This window comes from Malus domestica, chromosome 14, assembly GCF_042453785.1.
Source record: "Malus domestica chromosome 14, GDT2T_hap1".
NCBI classification, from domain to species: Eukaryota; Viridiplantae; Streptophyta; class Magnoliopsida; order Rosales; family Rosaceae; genus Malus; species Malus domestica.
In genome coordinates, this window is record NC_091674.1 from 1,533,060 (window position 1) to 1,555,186 (window position 22,127).

Below are 22,127 nucleotides of genomic sequence, written 5' to 3' on the forward strand. Positions count from 1 at the left end.
GAAGTGGAGGACTAGGAGCCTCACAATGGACTAGACATAACAATTCGCATATGACGAGAATTGAACCTAAGACCTCTCACTTATAAGTGAAAAAGAATACTACAAACCGTAGGATTAAGTAGCGAAACTATTACACTAATTAGAAAATAGAGAAGTTTCGGACACAGAACGCATCAGTCATATCACTATGATATTGATTGGATATAAAGAAAAAAGTTCTCTATTTAATCCTTTTAGAGTTCATACTCAAAACTCTCCGATGTCCGATTCATTGGATTTCATGTTTATGATAAGAAACGTTCATATAATAATACAAAGATTATTTTTGCAAAAAATCAATTAAGAAAAAGGTCGCTTAGTCATCGAGCTGTATAAAAACAGATGAACGAATAGGGTAAAAACCTCAAAATCGTCTATCTATTTGCTACAATTGATTGACTAAACGATCATAGTTTTAATTTTTTTTTTTTTGCAAAGATGATATTTACAAAGTAATTTAAAATATGCACGGTTTATCGTAATCATTGTTCCTACTTATCGTTAAGTAGCCAAAATGATCTTTGCAAAGATGATCATTCAATTAAGTAATTTACACCCATTAATTAGTCAAGTACTTGATTAGCATGCATAACCAATCAAGCTACAAATATTTTATTATTATTTAGACTTTTTAACCAAAATGGTAGCTGAGATTGACATAACTCATCACTTTGGTCTCTGAGATTTGAAATCAATAGAAGTAGTCCCTGAGTTTGTCAACTATCAATTATTTTAGTACTTTCATGAAAAATTATATTAAATAAGGACCAAAATGACAAAAATACCCTCAGTTTAATAAACAATGGGCTAAATGTAACATCCCACATCCCTAGGGGAGTTGATCATGTAAGCCTTATATGTATATTTTGATCTCTACCTAGCACGAGGCTTTTTGGGAACTCTGAAGTTAAGCGAGTTCGCGCAAGAGCAATCTTAGGATGGGTGACCCACTGGGAAGTTTTCGAGTGAGTTCCCAGAAACAAAACCATGAGGGCGTGGTTGGGACCCAAAGCGAACAATATCGTGTTACGGCGAAATCGAGCCCGGGATGTGGTGAGGGATCGGGCCGGGATGTGACACTAAATGATTTGACAAAAATTAGAGTATTTTTGTCATTTTAGCCTTATTTAATAAAGATTTTTTTATGAAATGATCAAAATGATTGATAATGGACAAACTCAAATATTAGTCTATTTGCTTCAAAGACCTTTTTGACCAAAAACAAACCTATTAATTATTTGTTTTCTCGCCCAACATTAGGTGACGAAGATAATGAGTATCCACTTCTTAATTCGGCCAGTAGGACATAGACACGCTAATCCCGCGTCGAACCCGCGTCCCCAAATCTAACACCTGACCAAAGGGCGTGTCCTGATTGGTCCTCCCCGCTACCTTCATCCCCAAGTGTTGCACGGCGATCCACCATATCACTTTCAAAATCGCACGGGGTCCAGATGGAATATCAAGAGACAAAAATATCTCCAGCCCAGTGGGCCCCTTTCAAAATACAACCACCATAACTGTTTTTCAAAACAAGCGTCGCTCCCTGGAAACTCCCTCCCTCTCCCTCTCACTAGGTCGGTGCTGAAACGCTCTCAAATTTCAGGGAGCCCCACATGGATCGGAGCTGGGATGACCAAGAAGGCGACTGGTACGGTAGAAAAACCTCCACCGCCTTTGACCGATCTTTCTGGATTTTTATCGAACACCTAGTCGGCGTAACTATTCGAACCCCTTATATACCCACTCCCAAGCTCCCCAAACAGCCATTTTTCCACCCACCACACCCACCTTCCCTTTCCCCTCTCTCTCTCTCTGTCTTACCCAGTTCACCGCCATTAACAAAGAGTGAGAATTGCGTTCTATGAGCCCAAAAGACGAAAGCCACCCAAAGTCTCCACCCACTTCAGCTGAATTCGACCCAGAATCAATTGGGTTGTCGGAATTTCGACCCCAAGTGTCGGCACCGTTACTGGGTTCTCAGCCGATTCCTTCGTTCACTTCTCCTGTAATGGAATTCGAAGCCTTCTCTTCTGTAAACCCATTGGGTGCTTTTGACTTCACTGAAAAAGTTTCAATTCCAACGTCGTCTATGGGCGGCGGTGGTGCGGAGGACGTGGTTGTTCCGCCGCAGCCACTGGAATGTCTGCAGGACACTCCGGTGCCTCCGTTTCTGTCCAAGACTTTCGATTTGGTCGAGGAACCCTCGCTGGATTCGATCATATCGTGGGGCTCCGGCGGCCGCAGCTTCGTGGTGTGGGACCCATTGGAGTTTTCCAGATTCATCTTACCGAGGAACTTCAAGCACAACAATTTCTCAAGTTTTGTGCGGCAGCTTAATACTTATGTGGGTATTTTGCAGTAACACAGCCTGTATTAGCTGCTGTGATCTGTATGTAATTTTTTTTTCTTGTCCTTTAATTCTTTAATTTGTTTTTCTTTCTGTGTTTTAGATTTGTTGTTTGTTGTCTGAATTGAGTTTGATGAGGTTAATTCTGTATAGATGTAGCCGAGGCGATTAGTATTTGTATTAAGCTCGCAATGTAAGATTCTGTAGGAGCTGGTGTTGGATTCTTAACTCCCAATTTGTTGTATGTGTGGAGATTCATATGTAATTGACCAAAATGAAGTAATAAAAGGATTATTTTGTGAGCAAAAGGTTTCTTCGATGAAAAGCTTGGCGATTTGTTTTCCGGTTTCCAATAGTTTACGCAGGTGAAGTGACAGAAGAAATGAATTGCTGCTTTTGTTGTTCTTGATGATGATGATGATGTTTATGGTGTTGTTGATGCTGATGATGATTGATGTTGTTGATGATATGATGATGATGTGGTTCTACTTTAATGGGCATGTAATCATCTCCTCTCTCTGGATAATATAACATGTTTTTTAGGATTGTCTTTAATCATGAAGCTTAGAATAGTGAATCTAAATGGAAATGGTAGAGGTTGTTCTTTTATTGATTTAGTAGTTAGGATCGGAGGCTTCTACGAGAAGAACATCTTCCCCTCTGAGTATGTACTGGAGAGGGGAGTCCGTCAGGTAGAATTCGGACTCCCTTCGAAATCTGTTATTATACAAGTATATGTTACCCCAATAAAATTTCTCTTAATGTTTTTTATGTGATTTACAGATTGTAAGCAAGGTTCAGTTCTTCATATGCATGAAAGTTGATGGCCTCACATTGTCTTCTGTGATGATTAGATTGCTACTTGAATGATTGTATATATCTTTTTATTTCTGTTTATCGCTTTCCCATTCATTTTTTTTAATTATTTTGGGTCTTGCATTCAGGGTTTTCGCAAGGTTGACACAGATAAGTGGGAGTTTGCGAATGAAGCTTTTCAGAAGGGCAAAAGACATTTGTTGAAGAGGATCCAGAGGCGCAAGTCACCTCAGTCTCTGCAAGTTGGGAGCTTTACTGGGCCTTCTGCGGAAGCAGGGAAGTCTGGAGTCGAAGGTGAGATAGAGACATTGCGGAAAGAGAGGAGTATGTTAATGCAGGAGGTTGATGAATTGCAGCAGCAGCAGCGGGGCACAGTTGACCATATGAAGGTAGTGAATCAAAGGCTTCAGTCTGCGGAGCAGAGACAGAAGCAGATGGTTTCTTTCTTGACCAAGATGCTTCAGAACCCGGCATTCGTGGCCCGACTTCAACAAAAGACTGGACAGAAAGACATAGGCTCTTCAAGGGTGAGGAGGAAATTTGTTAAGCATCAGCAGCATGAACTCAGTAAGTCAGATTCATATATGGAAGGCCAGATTGTGAAGTACCAACCTGCTTGGAGAAACCAAACCATATCCTCTACAGCGCCGGATTCATATCCAGTTCCTTTTGAACAATCTCCTCATTATCCTTCACAAGTTACGACAGGAAAACTGGGTTTGGATGCTGAAAGCACGGCATTCCAATTTGTGGACGCTGCACTAGATGAATTAGCAATCACACAAGGATTTCTTGAAACACCAGAGCAAGAAGGCGAAGGGGCATCAAGCATGGTAACTGAAGATCCTTTTTTCAAAGGGAAGAGTGTTCTAAGCCCACAACAAGAGGCTAATCCCGAGCATTATGTCTCTTTCGAGGAGGATTTGGTGAAGGACAGGACTTTTCCAGAACTGTTTTCTCCAGGGATGGAGAGCATGATTAAACAAGAAGACATATGGAGCATGAATTTTGATGTCAGTGCCGGTATGTCAACTTCTATGAATGAGTTATGGGGTAATCCAATCAACTATGATGTGCCAGAGGTGGGATTGACGGGTGGATTGTTAGATGTCTGGGATATCGATCCTCTGCAAGAGGCAGGAGGGTTGGGAATCAATAAGTGGCCAGCCCATGAATCTGCATTTGATGAGCCTCAGAGTCAAGGTGTCCAGTGTGCATCTAAAACTACTGATCCGTAGGGCTGCATTTGCTGCCCTTTCGGATCCTAGTCATTTTAAGTTGCAGGGGTCTATTATATGGACGATTTATTAATGAATATATTAATTTGATAGCAAAGTCTTACTCTTTCTTAATCATCCGCTTTTATTCCTTAGATCTTCGATTTCCGCCCTGGTATTTGTTCTTTTCCCAACTCTCTTCTCACCTATTTTGTAGGTTGCATTCCTTCTAGTTGTAGGCTGCATTAATCTCAAAGTTCTGTTGCTAACAAATAATAGAGCTATGAAACTGCAGGTCTTTATCCTCTGGAAAGGTAGCTCGCTTCCACCGGGAAACGGGGTCTTGGATTTTGCCCTTCTGAGCTCTTGAAATTCCAGAAAGGTGAACTGTTTGAGTTTAACAGGTACAGAAATTAGTAGGCCAATCTGTTGAGATCATTCTTCTTCTCGTTGGTCTCCCAACCTTTAACGTTTACAAATTTTTAGACTTGATTTCTCCAGTTGGTGTACGAATACAAACACCGAAGAAGCATTGAGGTGCATTACATTAGTGAAGAGTTGCTTTGAAGAACTGCCAGCCTTCTCAAAAACAGGGAGAAGAAGATTACCGAACGTTCAAATTTGAAGCCGGCGAAATGGGTTAAGATTAGGCTAAATCAAAGATTCAGAGGTCCACTGTCACCATAAGGTACTTTATATTTTTGGGTTCATCTTTGGTAGTCCGGACAACCGCGTAGTTCAATCTTGACCATCAATTTTTCATACAATTGGATAGCGCCCGAATCAGCCCATGCCCAACCCGATTTTAAACTTGATCGGGCTGGTTAGAATGAAGTAATAACCTGCTCAAATCCAACCCGACTTTTACCCTATCATTTATTGTATCGGGTCGGGTTGGTGCTTTGCCCGACCATGTCAAATTCAACTCGATTTTTATCTTAAATTGCTCGGGCAAATATTACCTTATCACACTTCATATTATATTGGGAGGGCTATACTTGAAATTTGATTTTTGTTTGAACAATGAATAATAGTGTTGCTTTTACGTTTCTTTTGGTTAAAACTTTGGTATTGTCTTGTAATTAATTTCAACTTTGCATATTTTAATAATGTAGTACAATATTAGAATCGATAAAGTTAGGCAAATTTGAATCAAACCCTTGTAAGCCCGAAGCCAATTTATACTCGAACCCGGATAAACCAACATGAACTCAAAGACAACCCAAACTTGAATTACGAATTTCGGATTAGGTGGGTTGACCATCTAAACCACCCAACCCACCCAACCCATCTGAATTGCACCCCTAGTACTCGACTATTTAAGAAAAGTTGTATATTTTTTGCTCTTATTTAGTTTTCATTAGCATCAGAGAGGGTAAAAGTTGATCTGAATTGTATCTGCTATTACTTGGAACAATTGAATTAAGTCGTATTTAGTTAAATGTGGCAGGCAAACTTTCAGAAATATAACTAAAGAAAGAGAAAACATTACATAACATAGAGCCAATCTTGACATTGGAAGGTCGAATAACAGAGCCTTTCAGGCAACAAATTGCTGACGCAGTAACTAATTTGAACTCGCGGAGACGGAAGAGGCTATGGAAGCAGAAGGAATACAACAGATATAACTCATGCTGGGAATGCAACTAATTATATAAGCTAGATCTGTGAAATATGGGAAGAACAAAAATCCCAAGCTCAGCGGAGATCCACTACACCCGCTGACTCTAATCCTTGCAAGCTGGCCGAAAAGCCAAAGTCTGGTAGTAGCAAGAGAGTAACTCAACTTAACCCGCTGCAAAGTCCGTTTGCCTGAAGAGACTCACTCGGCATCCTTGGTTGTTGTAGGATCATGGCGCTCCCTTTTAAGTTTTTTTGCTTTCTTGGGCTCTAGCATGTCTTGAACCTTTGGTGTACGCTCATTACCCTCGTGTTTCATTCTAGCTTCGCGTCGCTCCCTTTTAACTCCCTTCGTTTTGCTAGGCACAAATGTATCACCAACCTTTGTGTGATAATACACCGTATCTCCAATCTAAACAGAGTTTGTCAACAAAAACGATACAGAAATATTAGTTAGACATGCTTAACATCAGCGTACTGGACAAAATGTACAGTAGAAAAAGACGCAAGTAGAGAAGAAATGGTTCAGGTCATGTAAGCTAACGCCCGCCCTCTAGACCACAGAACAACCGCTATATGAAATAATCTATGTTCGCCGTTTACCTTTTGATCTGGGATGTTGATTTTCCCAACCTTGCCCCGCAGTAGGTCCTGTTTAATATTCTTGTCCTGGAAGTAATAAGAGGAATTGCGTTACAGACATGTTACATGCAAAAGAAACCAGAGAAATCAGAAGGAGATTTAGTATTTCAACCTTCTTAGGCTGATTTTTGCCTTCTCTCATTGCTTCTTTCCTTAGGCTTTCGTTAGGAAGGCGATGCCGACGAACTACTAAATCCATGGAGGGGCCAACTTCAACTAGCTCCATCCGTGGAACTACTGTGCCAGATTTTTTAAGTCGCAGTGCACATTGAGTAAGAACCACTTTCTTAGAAGATATAGCTGTACATACATATACACGATCTAAACCAGCAAGATTTAATTTCTCTACAACCTGCACATATCATTTTTATGTATATATTAATATTCCTCACTAAATTAAAAAACGAGTAACGTGCAACAAAATGGCAGCAGAGATAAACCTCTCCTCGCAACAGATCAAGCAAAACTTCCTTCAAATGTTGCAGCTCTCCTGCGCTTTCAAATCCTTCTCCAATAAAGCAAACAAATGGTTTCGTCCCCACCCGCGGTGCTAGTTTCTTGTCATATGTAAACGATTCCAATGGTTTATAGTTTTCAACCCCAACCTCTACAAGATCATATATATGGTGATCATAAGTTCTCCCTATGACAAGATTGTCAGGCCGCTTCTTTGAGTGAGAGCCAAACTGCAACATAAGAGCAATTAACAATTTCAAAATTACATTTGAGAAATCGGGAAATAAACACAAGCATAAGATACAGTGCCTGATCTTATTTAGGCAACACAGGGGCTCAGCATTCTAAATAGGGCGAGTCAAGAACTCAGTTCAGAAAATGGGATAAACATCAATCATCATGCATACATTTTGAAAAATGAGTAGATGTAGTTGGAATATATAAAATTCAAGATTTAGGCTGAAGCGTTCAAGATAAAGTCCACATCAAAACTAAAAAGGTAAAATGGGACTAACAAGCGGGAAACGAGCATCCTTGGCATTCCAAAATGAAGGATGATAGGTAGAAATAAATACAAATACTTTCATTGGTTGTGAGCTGCTTTTAGTTATTCTGTGTTACGAATTCTGCGTCTGCAATGTCCAAACATATAACTAAAATAGTTTGTCACCTACCAAATCCATTGCACATGCCACAACAAGATCAAAGAGGCAGGTTCATCATAGAAACATAAATTGAAAAAATCAAAGATTTCCATAACATTGAAAGAATATAAACAAATTGAAACCAAAGATTTCTACCAGAAACACATTCGTTCTAATGAGCAGCTCAAAGAAATAACAGAAAACAACCAAACATCTTCCAAAATGTTCATCAATGCTAGCAATAAATCCTGTAAAACTAAGCAAATGCGGCAACACTATCAAAATCCAAATAACCTTTCAAATCCCAAACAGAAAACAGTTGCATAATACGCGCGCGCGCGCGCGCGCACACATATATATATATATATATATTTATTTATGGGGTCTTTTGATATGGGTCAATTGGACCTATTTCAAAAATCAAAAGTCACTAAAAATTGGACCTCTTTCAAATTTTCCCATTTATTTATTTATACCAAGCTCAGATATATATTTATTTATTTATACCAAGCTCACATGAAATCAAATTATTGAAGGAGCAAAATGCTGAGGTAGTTTTATACTTACGACGAAAATACTGCAATCGGTTTTGTGAGAGAAGAACTCAAGGGAAGTATCACCCCCACTTTCAAAAGGGCTAATATCTTCATTCCTGCGGCTGAATTTCACAGCACTGTCCTTCTTCAAATGGTAAAGGTCCGATAACACAGAATTAATCACACTGCTCGTCTTCCTACCGTGAAGAATCAACGTCTTCTTCCCCGTCTCAACCTTTAAAATCATACAAAACCCAATTGAAAAATCAATACAAAATTCGAAAAAACCAATACCCAAGTTGAAAAAAATCTAAACTTTTGCTTTTGGACACGGGAAAAGTAAAAATTTTCTCGAGAAACAAACAGATGTGAGGAACTTACGATCTTGGGGGCACGTTTCTCTAGCTCTCTTCTGGCCTTTCCACTCTTGGGAGTTCTCACTTGCAACAAGGTTGGCTGCGAACCCTCTGGCTCTCTTGTGGCCTTTCCTTTCTGGGCAGTTTTCACAGGCAACATGGTTGACTGCAAAATGTAAAACCCTCTGAGAAATACAGTTGCAGGACTTTGGAAGGGAAGCTAGGGTTTTATTCCAAAACGACGGTGACGACTGTGGACTCTGATATGATGTCATTAGGGTTTTGTGGGCTCGTATGGACTCGGAAAATAAGCTGGTTTACTCTGCCTTCTTCGGCCCATCATTTCTAACCCAGCTTAAGCCCAATCTCTTTTTTTTTCTCTTTCTGTTTCTGTTGAGTCTCAACCGTTCACTCATGAAAAAATAAAATGTGAGGGCGAGAATTTCCTTTGTAGCCTCGTAGGTGTTACATAAAGAAATTGTCGTTATGTTGATTAAAAGTATTTATTTTTTGCATATGAGCCTGAGGTTCTAAATTCAATTTTTCTGTCATCCAACATATAGGTAGTAAGTGTTGTCTTTTCTATTTCAATATAACTCAAGCATTTAAAATATTGAAATTATACTAAAGATATTATGTACAATTTGACGTATTTCACCTTAGTGGCAAATGTTAAGTGTAACCAAGTATATAAAAAAAACCCATTACACTATAATTTCTTCACTTATACAAGTGACACATACTTACACATGAGAGTGACCCTTGATTACCAAATAATATGGTTATAAGCTGCCTAAATGTTTCCCCCAAAATTTTTACATCTGTTAATACCCCACCGCCATTGCCACCATGCCTTCACGGCCATTGAAACCACCGTTGTCTCCACCACTGTTGCCCCTTATCATAACCATCACCACCACCACCAACGTCACACATAATGACCCATCATTATTTGGATTATTGAATATTTAAAACTAGTGGAAATGCATATTAAATCAGCCATTAAAAAATTCATTATTTGAATATTAGAAATTTAAAACTAGTTGAAATGGCCATTAAATAAGCCATTAAAAAGTTCATGATTCATTATTTTGAATGTTGAAAACCTAAAACTAGTGGAAATGCCTATTAAATAAGCCATTAAAAAGTTAATGAGAATCCATGAGAATACACTAAGGGGTGTATTCAATTGGGATTTTGAGGGATTTTAATTCTTTTAATAAATCTAGGGGTATTCAATCAAGATTTTAAGTGATTATCTGAAATTCAAGGTGTATTCAATTAGAATTTTAAAATAGTTTATTAAAATACTTACGATGGTGTATTCAATTGGGATTTTGAGGGATTTAATTTTTTTAATGAATTTATGGGTATTCAATAAAAATTTTAAGGAATTCTATGAAATTCAAGGTGTATTCAATTAGAATTTTAAGATAGTTTATTAAAATCCTTAGAAATCCGGGTGTTTTCAATTAGGATTTTAAAGAAGTTTATAACATTCCAAGTGTTTTCAATTAGAAATTGATTTTAAATAATTGGAGAAAGTTGAGGAATTAGAGGGAAATGAAGATATTTTGTAGTGTATTTTAATCATCCAAAAATCTCACCTATTCCCATAAGATTTCGAGTGAATTGAATCAAAATTTTATATGAACCGTATTCAATTAGGAATTTGAGAGATTTTAATGGATTTATAAATCCATGAATTTTTATGGAGTTTAACTGATTTGTAGATATTCCATACAATTTTGATTCAATTCCCTCAAAATCTCATGGGAAGATGTGAGATTTGTTGACACACCCCGTCCCGAAGGAGGGCATGCTGGCCGTCACGTGAGAGTGACGTAACCATTTGCACAGTACGGAAGCTTTAAGATACAATTTATAAGTTGATACACCCGAAGGTGAGTCCTAATTTTGTCCAATCTGTCAGAACACCGTCAAATTCCTCGTAGTCACCACACCTTTGTGATTCCTGAACCTGGAGGGGCGCAAAACCAAAATTGAGTGGGTCAGTAAAACCATTCTTTTCCAAATCCAAACATTTCTCAAAACGTTGTAACCCCTCTCCGTAAAACCCGTATACTTTCCCAGAAATGTAAAATATAAATATACATATATATTCTCAAGACTTCAAGTCATTAACTCAACATTTTCATCATAATTATGCCATGCCAAATCATCTCAACATTTCTCATATTAATTATGCCATGCCACATCATCTCAACAGTAATAAGGTATGAATGCATCAACATAAATCATATCAGGTGCAATAAAGTAATCAACCGGAGGCCCTCTATTAGCCCGGTTGAACCTAGAGCTCAAAATCTATCACTCTCACACTCTGCCGGAGTCACTCCGCGTGACCTGTTCGGCCTTCTGCACACAAGTTACGCTCTAGTGCTTTCTCATCAATCATCTGTGCACATAATCTAAGGTCACCCACCAGTCGGAATCTCACTAACACTCTCGCGACTGGCCTGTCGTACCCACTCCGCGTGGACTGTACGACTAGCATCTACTTGGATCCAAGACGAGCGTGCGATGCGGTGAATACTATAAGCACTAAACCATGGTGCAGGATTTGAGCTCAATATACATTAACATCATCATATCAGTATTTAAATACTCACCTGATACTCACCTGTGCGTCCGCCGCACCATTCATTCATATGCATCATATCTCAATTTCATACTTTTCATATCATTTCATGCATGGCAATTCGATTCACATTTCTATATACTTTTCATATACTTTTATGCATGGCATCTCAATTCACATTTCAATATACTTTTCATATAATTTTATACATTGCATTTAAAGCATACTTTCCTTCAATTTCAATTTCTGGGAAAACGTCAAGTATATATATATACGGAAAACAAAACTGCCCACTCACCTGGAGTTCGCCCTACAACTCCCTAGCACAATACGCCAAGGCGTCATGACGATCGGCGCCTAAAACAATAATCAATTCCAACCTCAGAATTCATATCGATAGAATATATAACTTATATAAAATACGTCACTATGTAGTTCAATCCGGAAGATCCACCACTCAGATTTTAAATCCATAACTTCCAGAGGTCCACAATATATCTCTAGGATAACATCCTAAAATTTCATTACCATCCAACGGTCGGATCTCCGTCAATTTCCAAAACTAAGTGACGGTTAACATTTTATTTTATGAACTTACAACTCCAATTCCGGAAGATCCGTAACTCGGATTCCCAATCCGTAAGTTCCAATAATCCTCAAACATTACGTATTGCAACGTATTAAAGTTTGGTAACGATCCAACGGTCGGATCATCAATTCACATTTTCACCTAATGCGAAAACTATAAAACGTTATTCGAACACCTAACCAACAATCCTTAATAACTTTCTCATACGGTGCTCAACTTGGGTATATGAATATACCACAGTGATCTACTCGACGTCACGGACGTCGACATATTTTTAAAATAATTTTTTACTGTAGCACGCGCCCCCACGCGCCAAGGAAGGCACGGGTCCACGCGCGCCCACGCGCACCTTCTTCCTCGCGGGTTCGCCGGACTGGTTTTTCCGGTGGCCGGAAAACTGGGGAATTTTCAAATGCTTCGTTCTCCTTCGTTTCTCAACCATTTTCTTCGTATAATATATCAATTTAAAGCCCTCAACATGTAGAATCACAATATACTACTTTTAAGCTTCAAAAACAACTAAATCTCACCGGAAAAATCCAAGCAAAACCGGCCAAACTTAACCCTCGTGATCCCGACGTCCAAATCCTTCCAACGAAGCACTCCGAGCTTCCTTGGGACCTCACTAAGCTCACTATGAGCTTGGATTGTCCTAAAAATCAACCAATTCAAAGCTCATGAACAGTACACATTCACGGCAACTTTAGAAACTAGGGTTTTCGAAGTGAAACTTACCTTAAACTGGTACCTACGTGATCGTGGAGTCCTCAGGAGTGCAATGGTGGTTTTAAATCCGGCGTTGGTAATAGTTTTAGGTGGTTTTGATGGTTGCCCGTGTGTTCGAGAGGGTGAGAGAGAGAGAGTGAGGTCTGAGGAAGAGAGAGAGAGTATGAAGGACAGTATACGGGAAATGGGGAGGGAAATAAGGAATGGGGATCCCACGTGGTCCTTTTCCAATCCCCAACTCTAAACCACAAAATTTTTAACCTAAAAATCTAAGTTCCATCCTTATTAAATTCCATTTTATTTTCAAAACTTAGGAACCTAGATAATTATCAACTTGAGCTTCACATACTTAGTATTTCTTAAGGGCAATTTCGTCCATTCACAGCCACGAATGTAATATTTTGGAACGGGCTGTGACAATCTCCCCTCCTTATAGAATTTCGTCCCCGAAATTCCAGCAACCAACTAAATCAACCATACTCCAACAATAGCTTCGGGTAAATCTCTCTCATCCGATTCTCTTTCTCCCACATAATTTTCTACTGAATGATTTCCTTCACAAAGCTTTTACCACTTACTCTGTCTTAATTCTCAGGACCTTCTTTTTTCCAATCCAAAGTCATCCTTGGTTCCTTATCAAGTCGAATCCAATTTAATTCTCAATAGTTGCACTAGAATCTCATGTGACGACTCTGCCACCTAGCGACAACGCATCGAACACAAAATACATTAAGTACCGTTGCCCTGTCTGGGAAAAAGTTATTACTCAGCACTGGAGTAATTGTACTAACTTGGTACATTGACCAACTATCACTTCAAATTCGATCATAACCATCTTGTGTACAAGGAAGCTTGTACACATAATCCAAAGTAATATCTTTCCATTTCCACTGCGAAACAGAAAATAATTATCTCAATCCAAAGGTTTATCTCTTTCTGCCTCAATCTGCTGACCAAATAAAACTGTCAAATGGTATGATAAACCTCATTACTTTTGGAATATTGCAGAAGTTGAACAGTGAACTTCGTCCAATATTTGCTTGCTTCAAATCCTCAGCATTCGGTACATACTTCTTACTTTCTTGTATCCACATACCATTTGATTCACGAATCATGTACTCATTCTTTTTCTTTTCTTTCCTTGCCTTGGTTAATTCTTAAATTCCTCGTCAAACATTTAAGTTTCGAGTACGACCTTACCAAACAGGCCTAACTTGAAAATTAACAAGTATAACTTCTTCTCGATCTTTCATTCTTAACTTTACTTTAATTGATTTTCAATCCACGAGAAGATAATCTTGGCAAGCGTGCCTGACATTAATCTTACTGTAGTCTTCTCACCAAGTGCTTCAGCTAGAACAATTCTACGATCACCCTGATCGTACAATCATGTTCATTAAGCAATACAATTCACTTTCGCTGCCTCATATCAAAATCCTTCCAAGTAATGGATATTGAAGACTTTTGGATTCGTAAAATCTTGCATTCTTATCAACATTTAAGGTCTCCATAACTTCACAACAAGGATGGTAATCGCCAATCTTAAATCACAAGTAGGGTACTTCATCTCATGAGATTCCATTTGTCATGAAACATATGCCATCACCCTAACATTTGTATCAACATGCCTCCAATACCATTCAAGAAACATCACTAAAAATTTATGATTACCACTATCTTCTAGGATTACTAAAATACGTGTATGAGTGAGGAAATACTTTAGTTGTTGAATCCCTTACTCACAATTTCCTTCCCACTTATACATAACTCTTTTTCTCAACAGTCTCGTCAATGACAAAACAATGACTGAAAAATCTTTCACAACCATCCAAGATAGCCTGGTAAGTTAAGAAATTCCAAATCTCAATTACGACTCGTGGTTGTTCCAAATTCTCAATTTCTGCTATCTTTTAAGGATTCACTTGAATACCTTAAGAATATATAACAATTCTCAGAATGCCACTTGATTCATTTAACTTTAGCCTTTGCTAAACTTAGCATACAACCAACGTTCTCTCAATCTTTGCTTCATCGACTTAATACATTTACATGCTCTGCTCTGGCTTAGAGTATACCAGAATATCGTCAATGACAAATGATATCAATCTATCAAGGCATTATTGGAATACTTCATCCATCAACTCATAAAACAGCATGAGTATCCATATAGCATCACCAAACTTCATAAAGACTATAACAAGTCCAGAAAACCATCTTATGATCAACGTCACTTAAAATATTCAATTGGTAGTAACCAGATCTCAATTCAATCTTTGAATCTTCGCAATTTACTTCTGAGCTGGTTAAATAAACATCAGTACATCACCATGGATAACGGTTCTCAATCGTTACCCGACTCCATTGTCTATAATCAATGGATAGCCTTAAAAATCCATTTTCTTCCTCACCAACGAACTGGGGTTCCCCCAAAGCGTTGTACTAGGTTGAATAAAACTTTTATCAACCAATTCTTTCAACTGAATTTCCAATTCCCTTAACTCATCCTGAACCAATCTCCAATATAAATTTATATCTGGCAACAATTCAATAGCGAACCTCATATCTCTGCCTGAAGGCAATCCAGGTATACTTTCAAGGAAGACATCAAGAAAAGTCTAACCCCTTTTTCATTTTTTCACACTTCTCCGAGCAACATCCTTTAGTACCACATGAACTAAGTATTTTTGGGCAGCCTTTCAAAACAATCTCTTTGCTTTCACAGCATAAATAATGGCTGAACTCACTTCACTTTGCATGCCCACTCATTAAGGTAACCTCTGATCATCCAGATCGATGGAAAGTGACTGGTTTCCCATAACATTCCATCTAGTCACAACTATAAACAATCAATCTAATGGAATAAAATTAACTGACCCAATACATACTTATTATTACTGAACATTCTAAATAAGTACAACACTAACATAAAATAACCTACCGGTTTGCTTGCTTAACGAATCCACGAATGAGTTATTAATATTACGGTCTGCAGCCCGCGATACTGATAAATCATCGTTGTCTCGATAAGTAGGCAACCACTCTCAAAGATATAACATACATAATAAGAAATATATCAGCCGAAGTCAACTAGAATGATCAATACGGCTGATTCAACTCTTATCTCAATAATACGTCGGCCGGATCCACTCCGCGTGGTCGGTACGGCCGAACCTATAACTCACCAATTTCTCATGTGTCAGTCGAATCCATTTCTCATGGTCTGTACGGCTGAACATATAACTCATCAAATCTCTCTGTGCTCACGGTCAATCCGACCAACTACTAAGTTCATAAACTTGCTGAATCGACACTACGATGTCATAGAAAACTGTTGGGTACAACTGATTCTAGGGACGATTCACAATTCTGTGTCCCCTCTGTTCACATAAACACATTCATTAATTTCACACTTCCCAAAGTGTTAATTTTGTACCTGCTGCACAAAGTACATTTCCTTTACTTGAGACACCTTGTCTCAAATATCTGGGATTACCAGTATATCCATCACTTTTACTCTGACCAGCGACATTAAAACCTCAGCTGGAAGAATTAACTCTAGCTTCACTTCTTTCGAAACTCTGAATCTTTCTATATCCTTGATAAGACGAATCATTAACTTTATCGTCTTCTTTTAATTCCCATTCATTTCTTATTCTTCTTTATTCTCGTTGATCATGTTCTCAGAGTCCTCAAGACTCAACAGCATCTCGTATATTCCTGGTAAGAAGTATAATGGATAGTGGTCACCCAAAATACCACTTCCCTTTTTGCCACCCAGCTTAAAACAACATAACACCTCCACCAAATTAACAACCATATCTGGATGGAACGAGGCAAGTCTGAAAACTTTCTATAATATCCCTCGATCATCACCTTCCTTGTCTCATATTTGTAAACTCTTGTTTACTACCATCGATAAATGCCGGAGGGATAAACTTTTCCTTAAACAAGTCCTTAAACAATTTTAAATCGGCTGTTCCTCCGGTGACAACACATCATACTCCTGTTTCCACCAGGATACAAATTCATACCTAAAACCAGGTAGTCGTCTCGACCCCCTGTCAGAAGGAAATTTCCTTTGACTTGCATAATCTGAAACATCTTTTCCAAATGGTTAAACCGTTACTTCGCTCTCTCAGGTTCATCATTTCATAAGGTGATTCAAGTTCAACTCATTACCCATCTTAAAATGTCCCTTTAGACAATAGACTGAATCACCATAGTAATAGTTTCCCCCTAAACCGCTAAATCAGGGAGACTAAGTTCCTCTAACTACGTGGCTTGCTACGAGGCGGTGTAGTTCTGACAGAATTCACTAGAACTTCTCAAGATGTCCAAGATTGCAACCATGCTCTGATACCAACTGACACACCCCGTCCCGAAGGAGGGCATGCTGGCCGTCACGTGAGAGTGACGTAACCATTTGCACAGTACGGAAGCTTTAAGATACAATTTATAAGTTGATACACCCGAAGGTGAGTCCTAATTTTGTCCAATCTGTCAGAACACCGTCAAATTCCTCGTAGTCACCACACCTTTGTGATTCCTGAACCTGGAGGGGCGCAAAACCAAAATTGAGTGGGTCAGTAAAACCATTCTTTTCCAAATCCAAACATTTCTCAAAACGTTGTAACCCCTCTCCGTAAAACCCGTATACTTTCCCAGAAATGTAAAATATAAATATACATATATATTCTCAAGACTTCAAGTCATTAACTCAACATTTTCATCATAATTATGCCATGCCAAATCATCTCAACATTTCTCATATTAATTATGCCATGCCACATCATCTCAACAGTAATAAGGTATGAATGCATCAACATAAATCATATCAGGTGCAATAAAGTAATCAACCGGAGGCCCTCTATTAGCCCGGTTGAACCTAGAGCTCAAAATCTATCACTCTCACACTCTGCCGGAGTCACTCCGCGTGACCTGTTCGGCCTTCTGCACACAAGTTACGCTCTAGTGCTTTCTCATCAATCATCTGTGCACATAATCTAAGGTCACCCACCAGTCGGAATCTCACTAACACTCTCGCGACTGGCCTGTCGTACCCACTCCGCGTGGACTGTACGACTAGCATCTACTTGGATCCAAGACGAGCGTGCGATGCGGTGAATACTATAAGCACTAAACCATGGTGCAGGATTTGAGCTCAATATACATTAACATCATCATATCAGTATTTAAATACTCACCTGATACTCACCTGTGCGTCCGCCGCACCATTCATTCATATGCATCATATCTCAATTTCATACTTTTCATATCATTTCATGCATGGCAATTCGATTCACATTTCTATATACTTTTCATATACTTTTATGCATGGCATCTCAATTCACATTTCAATATACTTTTCATATAATTTTATACATTGCATTTAAAGCATACTTTCCTTCAATTTCAATTTCTGGGAAAACGTCAAGTATATATATATACGGAAAACAAAACTGCCCACTCACCTGGAGTTCGCCCTACAACTCCCTAGCACAATACGCCAAGGCGTCATGACGATCGGCGCCTAAAACAATAATCAATTCCAACCTCAGAATTCATATCGATAGAATATATAACTTATATAAAATACGTCACTATGTAGTTCAATCCGGAAGATCCACCACTCAGATTTTAAATCCATAACTTCCAGAGGTCCACAATATATCTCTAGGATAACATCCTAAAATTTCATTACCATCCAACGGTCGGATCTCCGTCAATTTCCAAAACTAAGTGACGGTTAACATTTTATTTTATGAACTTACAACTCCAATTCCGGAAGATCCGTAACTCGGATTCCCAATCCGTAAGTTCCAATAATCCTCAAACATTACGTATTGCAACGTATTAAAGTTTGGTAACGATCCAACGGTCGGATCATCAATTCACATTTTCACCTAATGCGAAAACTATAAAACGTTATTCGAACACCTAACCAACAATCCTTAATAACTTTCTCATACGGTGCTCAACTTGGGTATATGAATATACCACAGTGATCTACTCGACGTCACGGACGTCGACATATTTTTAAAATAATTTTTTACTGTAGCACGCGCCCCCACGCGCCAAGGAAGGCACGGGTCCACGCGCGCCCACGCGCACCTTCTTCCTCGCGGGTTCGCCGGACTGGTTTTTCCGGTGGCCGGAAAACTGGGGAATTTTCAAATGCTTCGTTCTCCTTCGTTTCTCAACCATTTTCTTCGTATAATATATCAATTTAAAGCCCTCAACATGTAGAATCACAATATACTACTTTTAAGCTTCAAAAACAACTAAATCTCACCGGAAAAATCCAAGCAAAACCGGCCAAACTTAACCCTCGTGATCCCGACGTCCAAATCCTTCCAACGAAGCACTCCGAGCTTCCTTGGGACCTCACTAAGCTCACTATGAGCTTGGATTGTCCTAAAAATCAACCAATTCAAAGCTCATGAACAGTACACATTCACGGCAACTTTAGAAACTAGGGTTTTCGAAGTGAAACTTACCTTAAACTGGTACCTACGTGATCGTGGAGTCCTCAGGAGTGCAATGGTGGTTTTAAATCCGGCGTTGGTAATAGTTTTAGGTGGTTTTGATGGTTGCCCGTGTGTTCGAGAGGGTGAGAGAGAGAGAGTGAGGTCTGAGGAAGAGAGAGAGAGTATGAAGGACAGTATACGGGAAATGGGGAGGGAAATAAGGAATGGGGATCCCACGTGGTCCTTTTCCAATCCCCAACTCTAAACCACAAAATTTTTAACCTAAAAATCTAAGTTCCATCCTTATTAAATTCCATTTTATTTTCAAAACTTAGGAACCTAGATAATTATCAACTTGAGCTTCACATACTTAGTATTTCTTAAGGGCAATTTCGTCCATTCACAACCACGAATGTAATATTTTGGAACGGGCTGTGACAATCTCCCCTCCTTATAGAATTTCGTCCCCGAAATTCCAGCAACCAACTAAATCAACCATACTCCAACAATAGCTTCGGGTAAATCTCTCTCATCCGATTCTCTTTCTCCCACATAATTTTCTACTGAATGATTTCCTTCACAAAGCTTTTACCACTTACTCTGTCTTAATTCTCAGGACCTTCTTTTTTCCAATCCAAAGTCATCCTTGGTTCTTTATCAAGTCGAATCCAATTTAATTCTCAATAGTTGCACTAGAATCTCATGTGACGACTCTGCCACCTAGCGACAACGCATCGAACACAAAATACATTAAGTACCGTTGCCCTGTCTGGGAAAAAGTTATTACTCAGCACTGGAGTAATTGTACTAACTTGGTACATTGACCAACTATCACTTCAAATTCGATCATAACCATCTTGTGTACAAGGAAGCTTGTACACATAATCCAAAGTAATATCTTTCCATTTCCACTGCGAAACAGAAAATAATTATCTCAATCCAAAGGTTTATCTCTTTCTGCCTCAATCTGCTGACCAAATAAAACTGTCAAATGGTATGATAAATCTCATTACTTTTGGAATATTGCAGAAGTTGAACAGTGAACTTCGTCCAATATTTGCTTGCTTCAAATCCTCAGCATTCGGTACATACTTCTTACTTTCTTGTATCCACATACCATTTGATTCACGAATCATGTACTCATTCTTTTTCTTTTCTTTCCTTGCCTTGGTTAATTCTTAAATTCCTCGTCAAACATTTAAGTTTCGAGTACGACCTTACCAAACAGGCCTAACTTGAAAATTAACAAGTATAACTTCTTCTCGATCTTTCATTCTTAACTTTACTTTAATTGATTTTCAATCCACGAGAAGATAATCTTGGCAAGCGTGCCTGACATTAATCTTACTGTAGTCTTCTCACCAAGTGCTTCAGCTAGAACAATTCTACGATCACCCTGATCGTACAATCATGTTCATTAAGCAATACAATTCACTTTCGCTGCCTCATATCAAAATCCTTCCAAGTAATGGATATTGAAGACTTTTGGATTCGTAAAATCTTGCATTCTTATCAACATTTAAGGTCTCCATAACTTCACAACAAGGATGGTAATCGCCAATCTTAAATCACAAGTAGGGTACTTCATCTCATGAGATTCCATTTGTCATGAAACATATGCCATCACCCTAACATTTGTATCAACATGCCTCCAATACCATTCAAGAAACATCACTAAAAATTTATGATTACCACTATCTTCTAGGATTACTAAAATACGTGTATGAGTGAGGAAATACTTTAGTTGTTGAATCCCTTACTCACAATTTCCTTCCCACTTATACATAACTCTTTTTCTCAACAGTCTCGTCAATGACAAAACAATGACTGAAAAATCTTTCACAACCATCCAAGATAGCCTGGTAAGTTAAGAAATTCCAAATCTCAATTACGACTCGTGGTTGTTCCAAATTCTCAATTTCTGCTATCTTTTAAGGATTCACTTGAATACCTTAAGAATATATAACAATTCTCAGAATGCCACTTGATTCATTTAACTTTAGCCTTTGCTAAACTTAGCATACAACCAACGTTCTCTCAATCTTTGCTTCATCGACTTAATACATTTACATGCTCTGCTCTGGCTTAGAGTATACCAGAATATCGTCAATGACAAATGATATCAATCTATCAAGGCATTATTGGAATACTTCATCCATCAACTCATAAAACAGCATGAGTATCCATATAGCATCACCAAACTTCATAAAGACTATAACAAGTCCAGAAAACCATCTTATGATCAACGTCACTTAAAATATTCAATTGGTAGTAACCAGATCTCAATTCAATCTTTGAATCTTCGCAATTTACTTCTGAGCTGGTTAAATAAACATCAGTACATCACCATGGATAACGGTTCTCAATCGTTACCCGACTCCATTGTCTATAATCAATGGATAGCCTTAAAAATCCATTTTCTTCCTCACCAACGAACTGGGGTTCCCCCAAAGCGTTGTACTAGGTTGAATAAAACTTTTATCAACCAATTCTTTCAACTGAATTTCCAATTCCCTTAACTCATCCTGAACCAATCTCCAATATAAATTTATATCTGGCAACAATTCAATAGCGAACCTCATATCTCTGCCTGAAGGCAATCCAGGTATACTTTCAAGGAAGACATCAAGAAAAGTCTAACCCCTTTTTCATTTTTTCACACTTCTCCGAGCAACATCCTTTAGTACCACATGAACTAAGTATTTTTGGGCAGCCTTTCAAAACAATCTCTTTGCTTTCACAGCATAAATAATGGCTGAACTCACTTCACTTTGCATGCCCACTCATTAAGGTAACCTCTGATCATCCAGATCGATGGAAAGTGACTGGTTTCCCATAACATTCCATCTAGTCACAACTATAAACAATCAATCTAATGGAATAAAATTAACTGACCCAATACATACTTATTATTACTGAACATTCTAAATAAGTACAACACTAACATAAAATAACCTACCGGTTTGCTTGCTTAACGAATCCACGAATGAGTTATTAATATTACGGTCTGCAGCCCGCGATACTGATAAATCATCGTTGTCTCGATAAGTAGGCAACCACTCTCAAA

At 38.5% G+C, this 22,127-nt stretch overlaps 2 protein-coding genes and 2 long non-coding RNA genes across 4 annotated transcripts; 1 reads left to right on the top strand and 3 right to left on the bottom strand.

Moving 5' to 3' along the window:
* Window positions 1-1,593: 1,593 nt before the first annotated feature.
* Window positions 1,594-4,540, top strand: LOC103453933 (heat stress transcription factor A-3-like). Its single transcript, XM_029092348.2, has 2 exons — window positions 1,594-2,386; window positions 3,334-4,540. Exons 1-2 carry the CDS (start codon window positions 1,904-1,906, stop codon window positions 4,441-4,443), a joined length of 1,593 nt encoding a protein of 530 aa, XP_028948181.2. The 5' UTR covers window positions 1,594-1,903; the 3' UTR covers window positions 4,444-4,540.
* Window positions 4,541-5,878: 1,338 nt separating this feature from the next.
* Window positions 5,879-8,911, bottom strand: LOC103453932 (ribosome production factor 2 homolog). Its single transcript, XM_008393525.4, has 6 exons — window positions 8,702-8,911; window positions 8,352-8,555; window positions 7,125-7,370; window positions 6,797-7,036; window positions 6,646-6,711; window positions 5,879-6,454 (listed from the first exon to the last, which is right to left on the bottom strand). The coding sequence occupies exons 1-6, from the start codon at window positions 8,834-8,836 to the stop codon at window positions 6,245-6,247; spliced, it is 1,101 nt and encodes a 366-aa protein (XP_008391747.3). The 5' UTR covers window positions 8,837-8,911; the 3' UTR covers window positions 5,879-6,244.
* A 1,557-nt stretch (window positions 8,912-10,468) lies between these two features.
* On the bottom strand, window positions 10,469-12,741 carry LOC139191611 (uncharacterized). The gene is made up of 4 exons (XR_011575715.1): window positions 12,603-12,741; window positions 12,398-12,519; window positions 11,577-11,635; window positions 10,469-10,657 (listed from the first exon to the last, which is right to left on the bottom strand). It is a non-coding gene; the product is annotated as an uncharacterized lncRNA (long non-coding RNA).
* A 4,227-nt stretch (window positions 12,742-16,968) lies between these two features.
* Window positions 16,969-19,229, bottom strand: LOC139191609 (uncharacterized). The gene is made up of 4 exons (XR_011575713.1): window positions 19,091-19,229; window positions 18,886-19,007; window positions 18,065-18,123; window positions 16,969-17,145 (listed from the first exon to the last, which is right to left on the bottom strand). It is a non-coding gene; the product is annotated as an uncharacterized lncRNA (long non-coding RNA).
* Window positions 19,230-22,127: the final 2,898 nt, after the last annotated feature.

Bases quoted from the DNA above. Each gene is read 5' to 3' on its own strand.
- LOC103453933 (XM_029092348.2), top strand. From the start codon at position 1,904: ATGAGCCCAAAAGACGAAAGCCACCCAAAGTCTCCACCCACTTCAGCT. The intron at 2,387-3,333 runs GTGGGTATTTTG...TCTTGCATTCAG, and splicing joins TGCGGCAGCTTAATACTTAT to GGTTTTCGCAAGGTTGACAC.
- LOC103453932 (XM_008393525.4), bottom strand. From the start codon at position 8,836: ATGTTGCCTGTGAAAACTGCCCAGAAAGGAAAGGCCACAAGAGAGCCA. The intron at 7,037-7,124 runs GTTTATCTCTGC...TGATATGTGCAG, and splicing joins TTGATCTGTTGCGAGGAGAG to GTTGTAGAGAAATTAAATCT. The intron at 6,712-6,796 runs GTTGAAATACTA...TATTACTTCCAG, and splicing joins GCAAAAATCAGCCTAAGAAG to GACAAGAATATTAAACAGGA.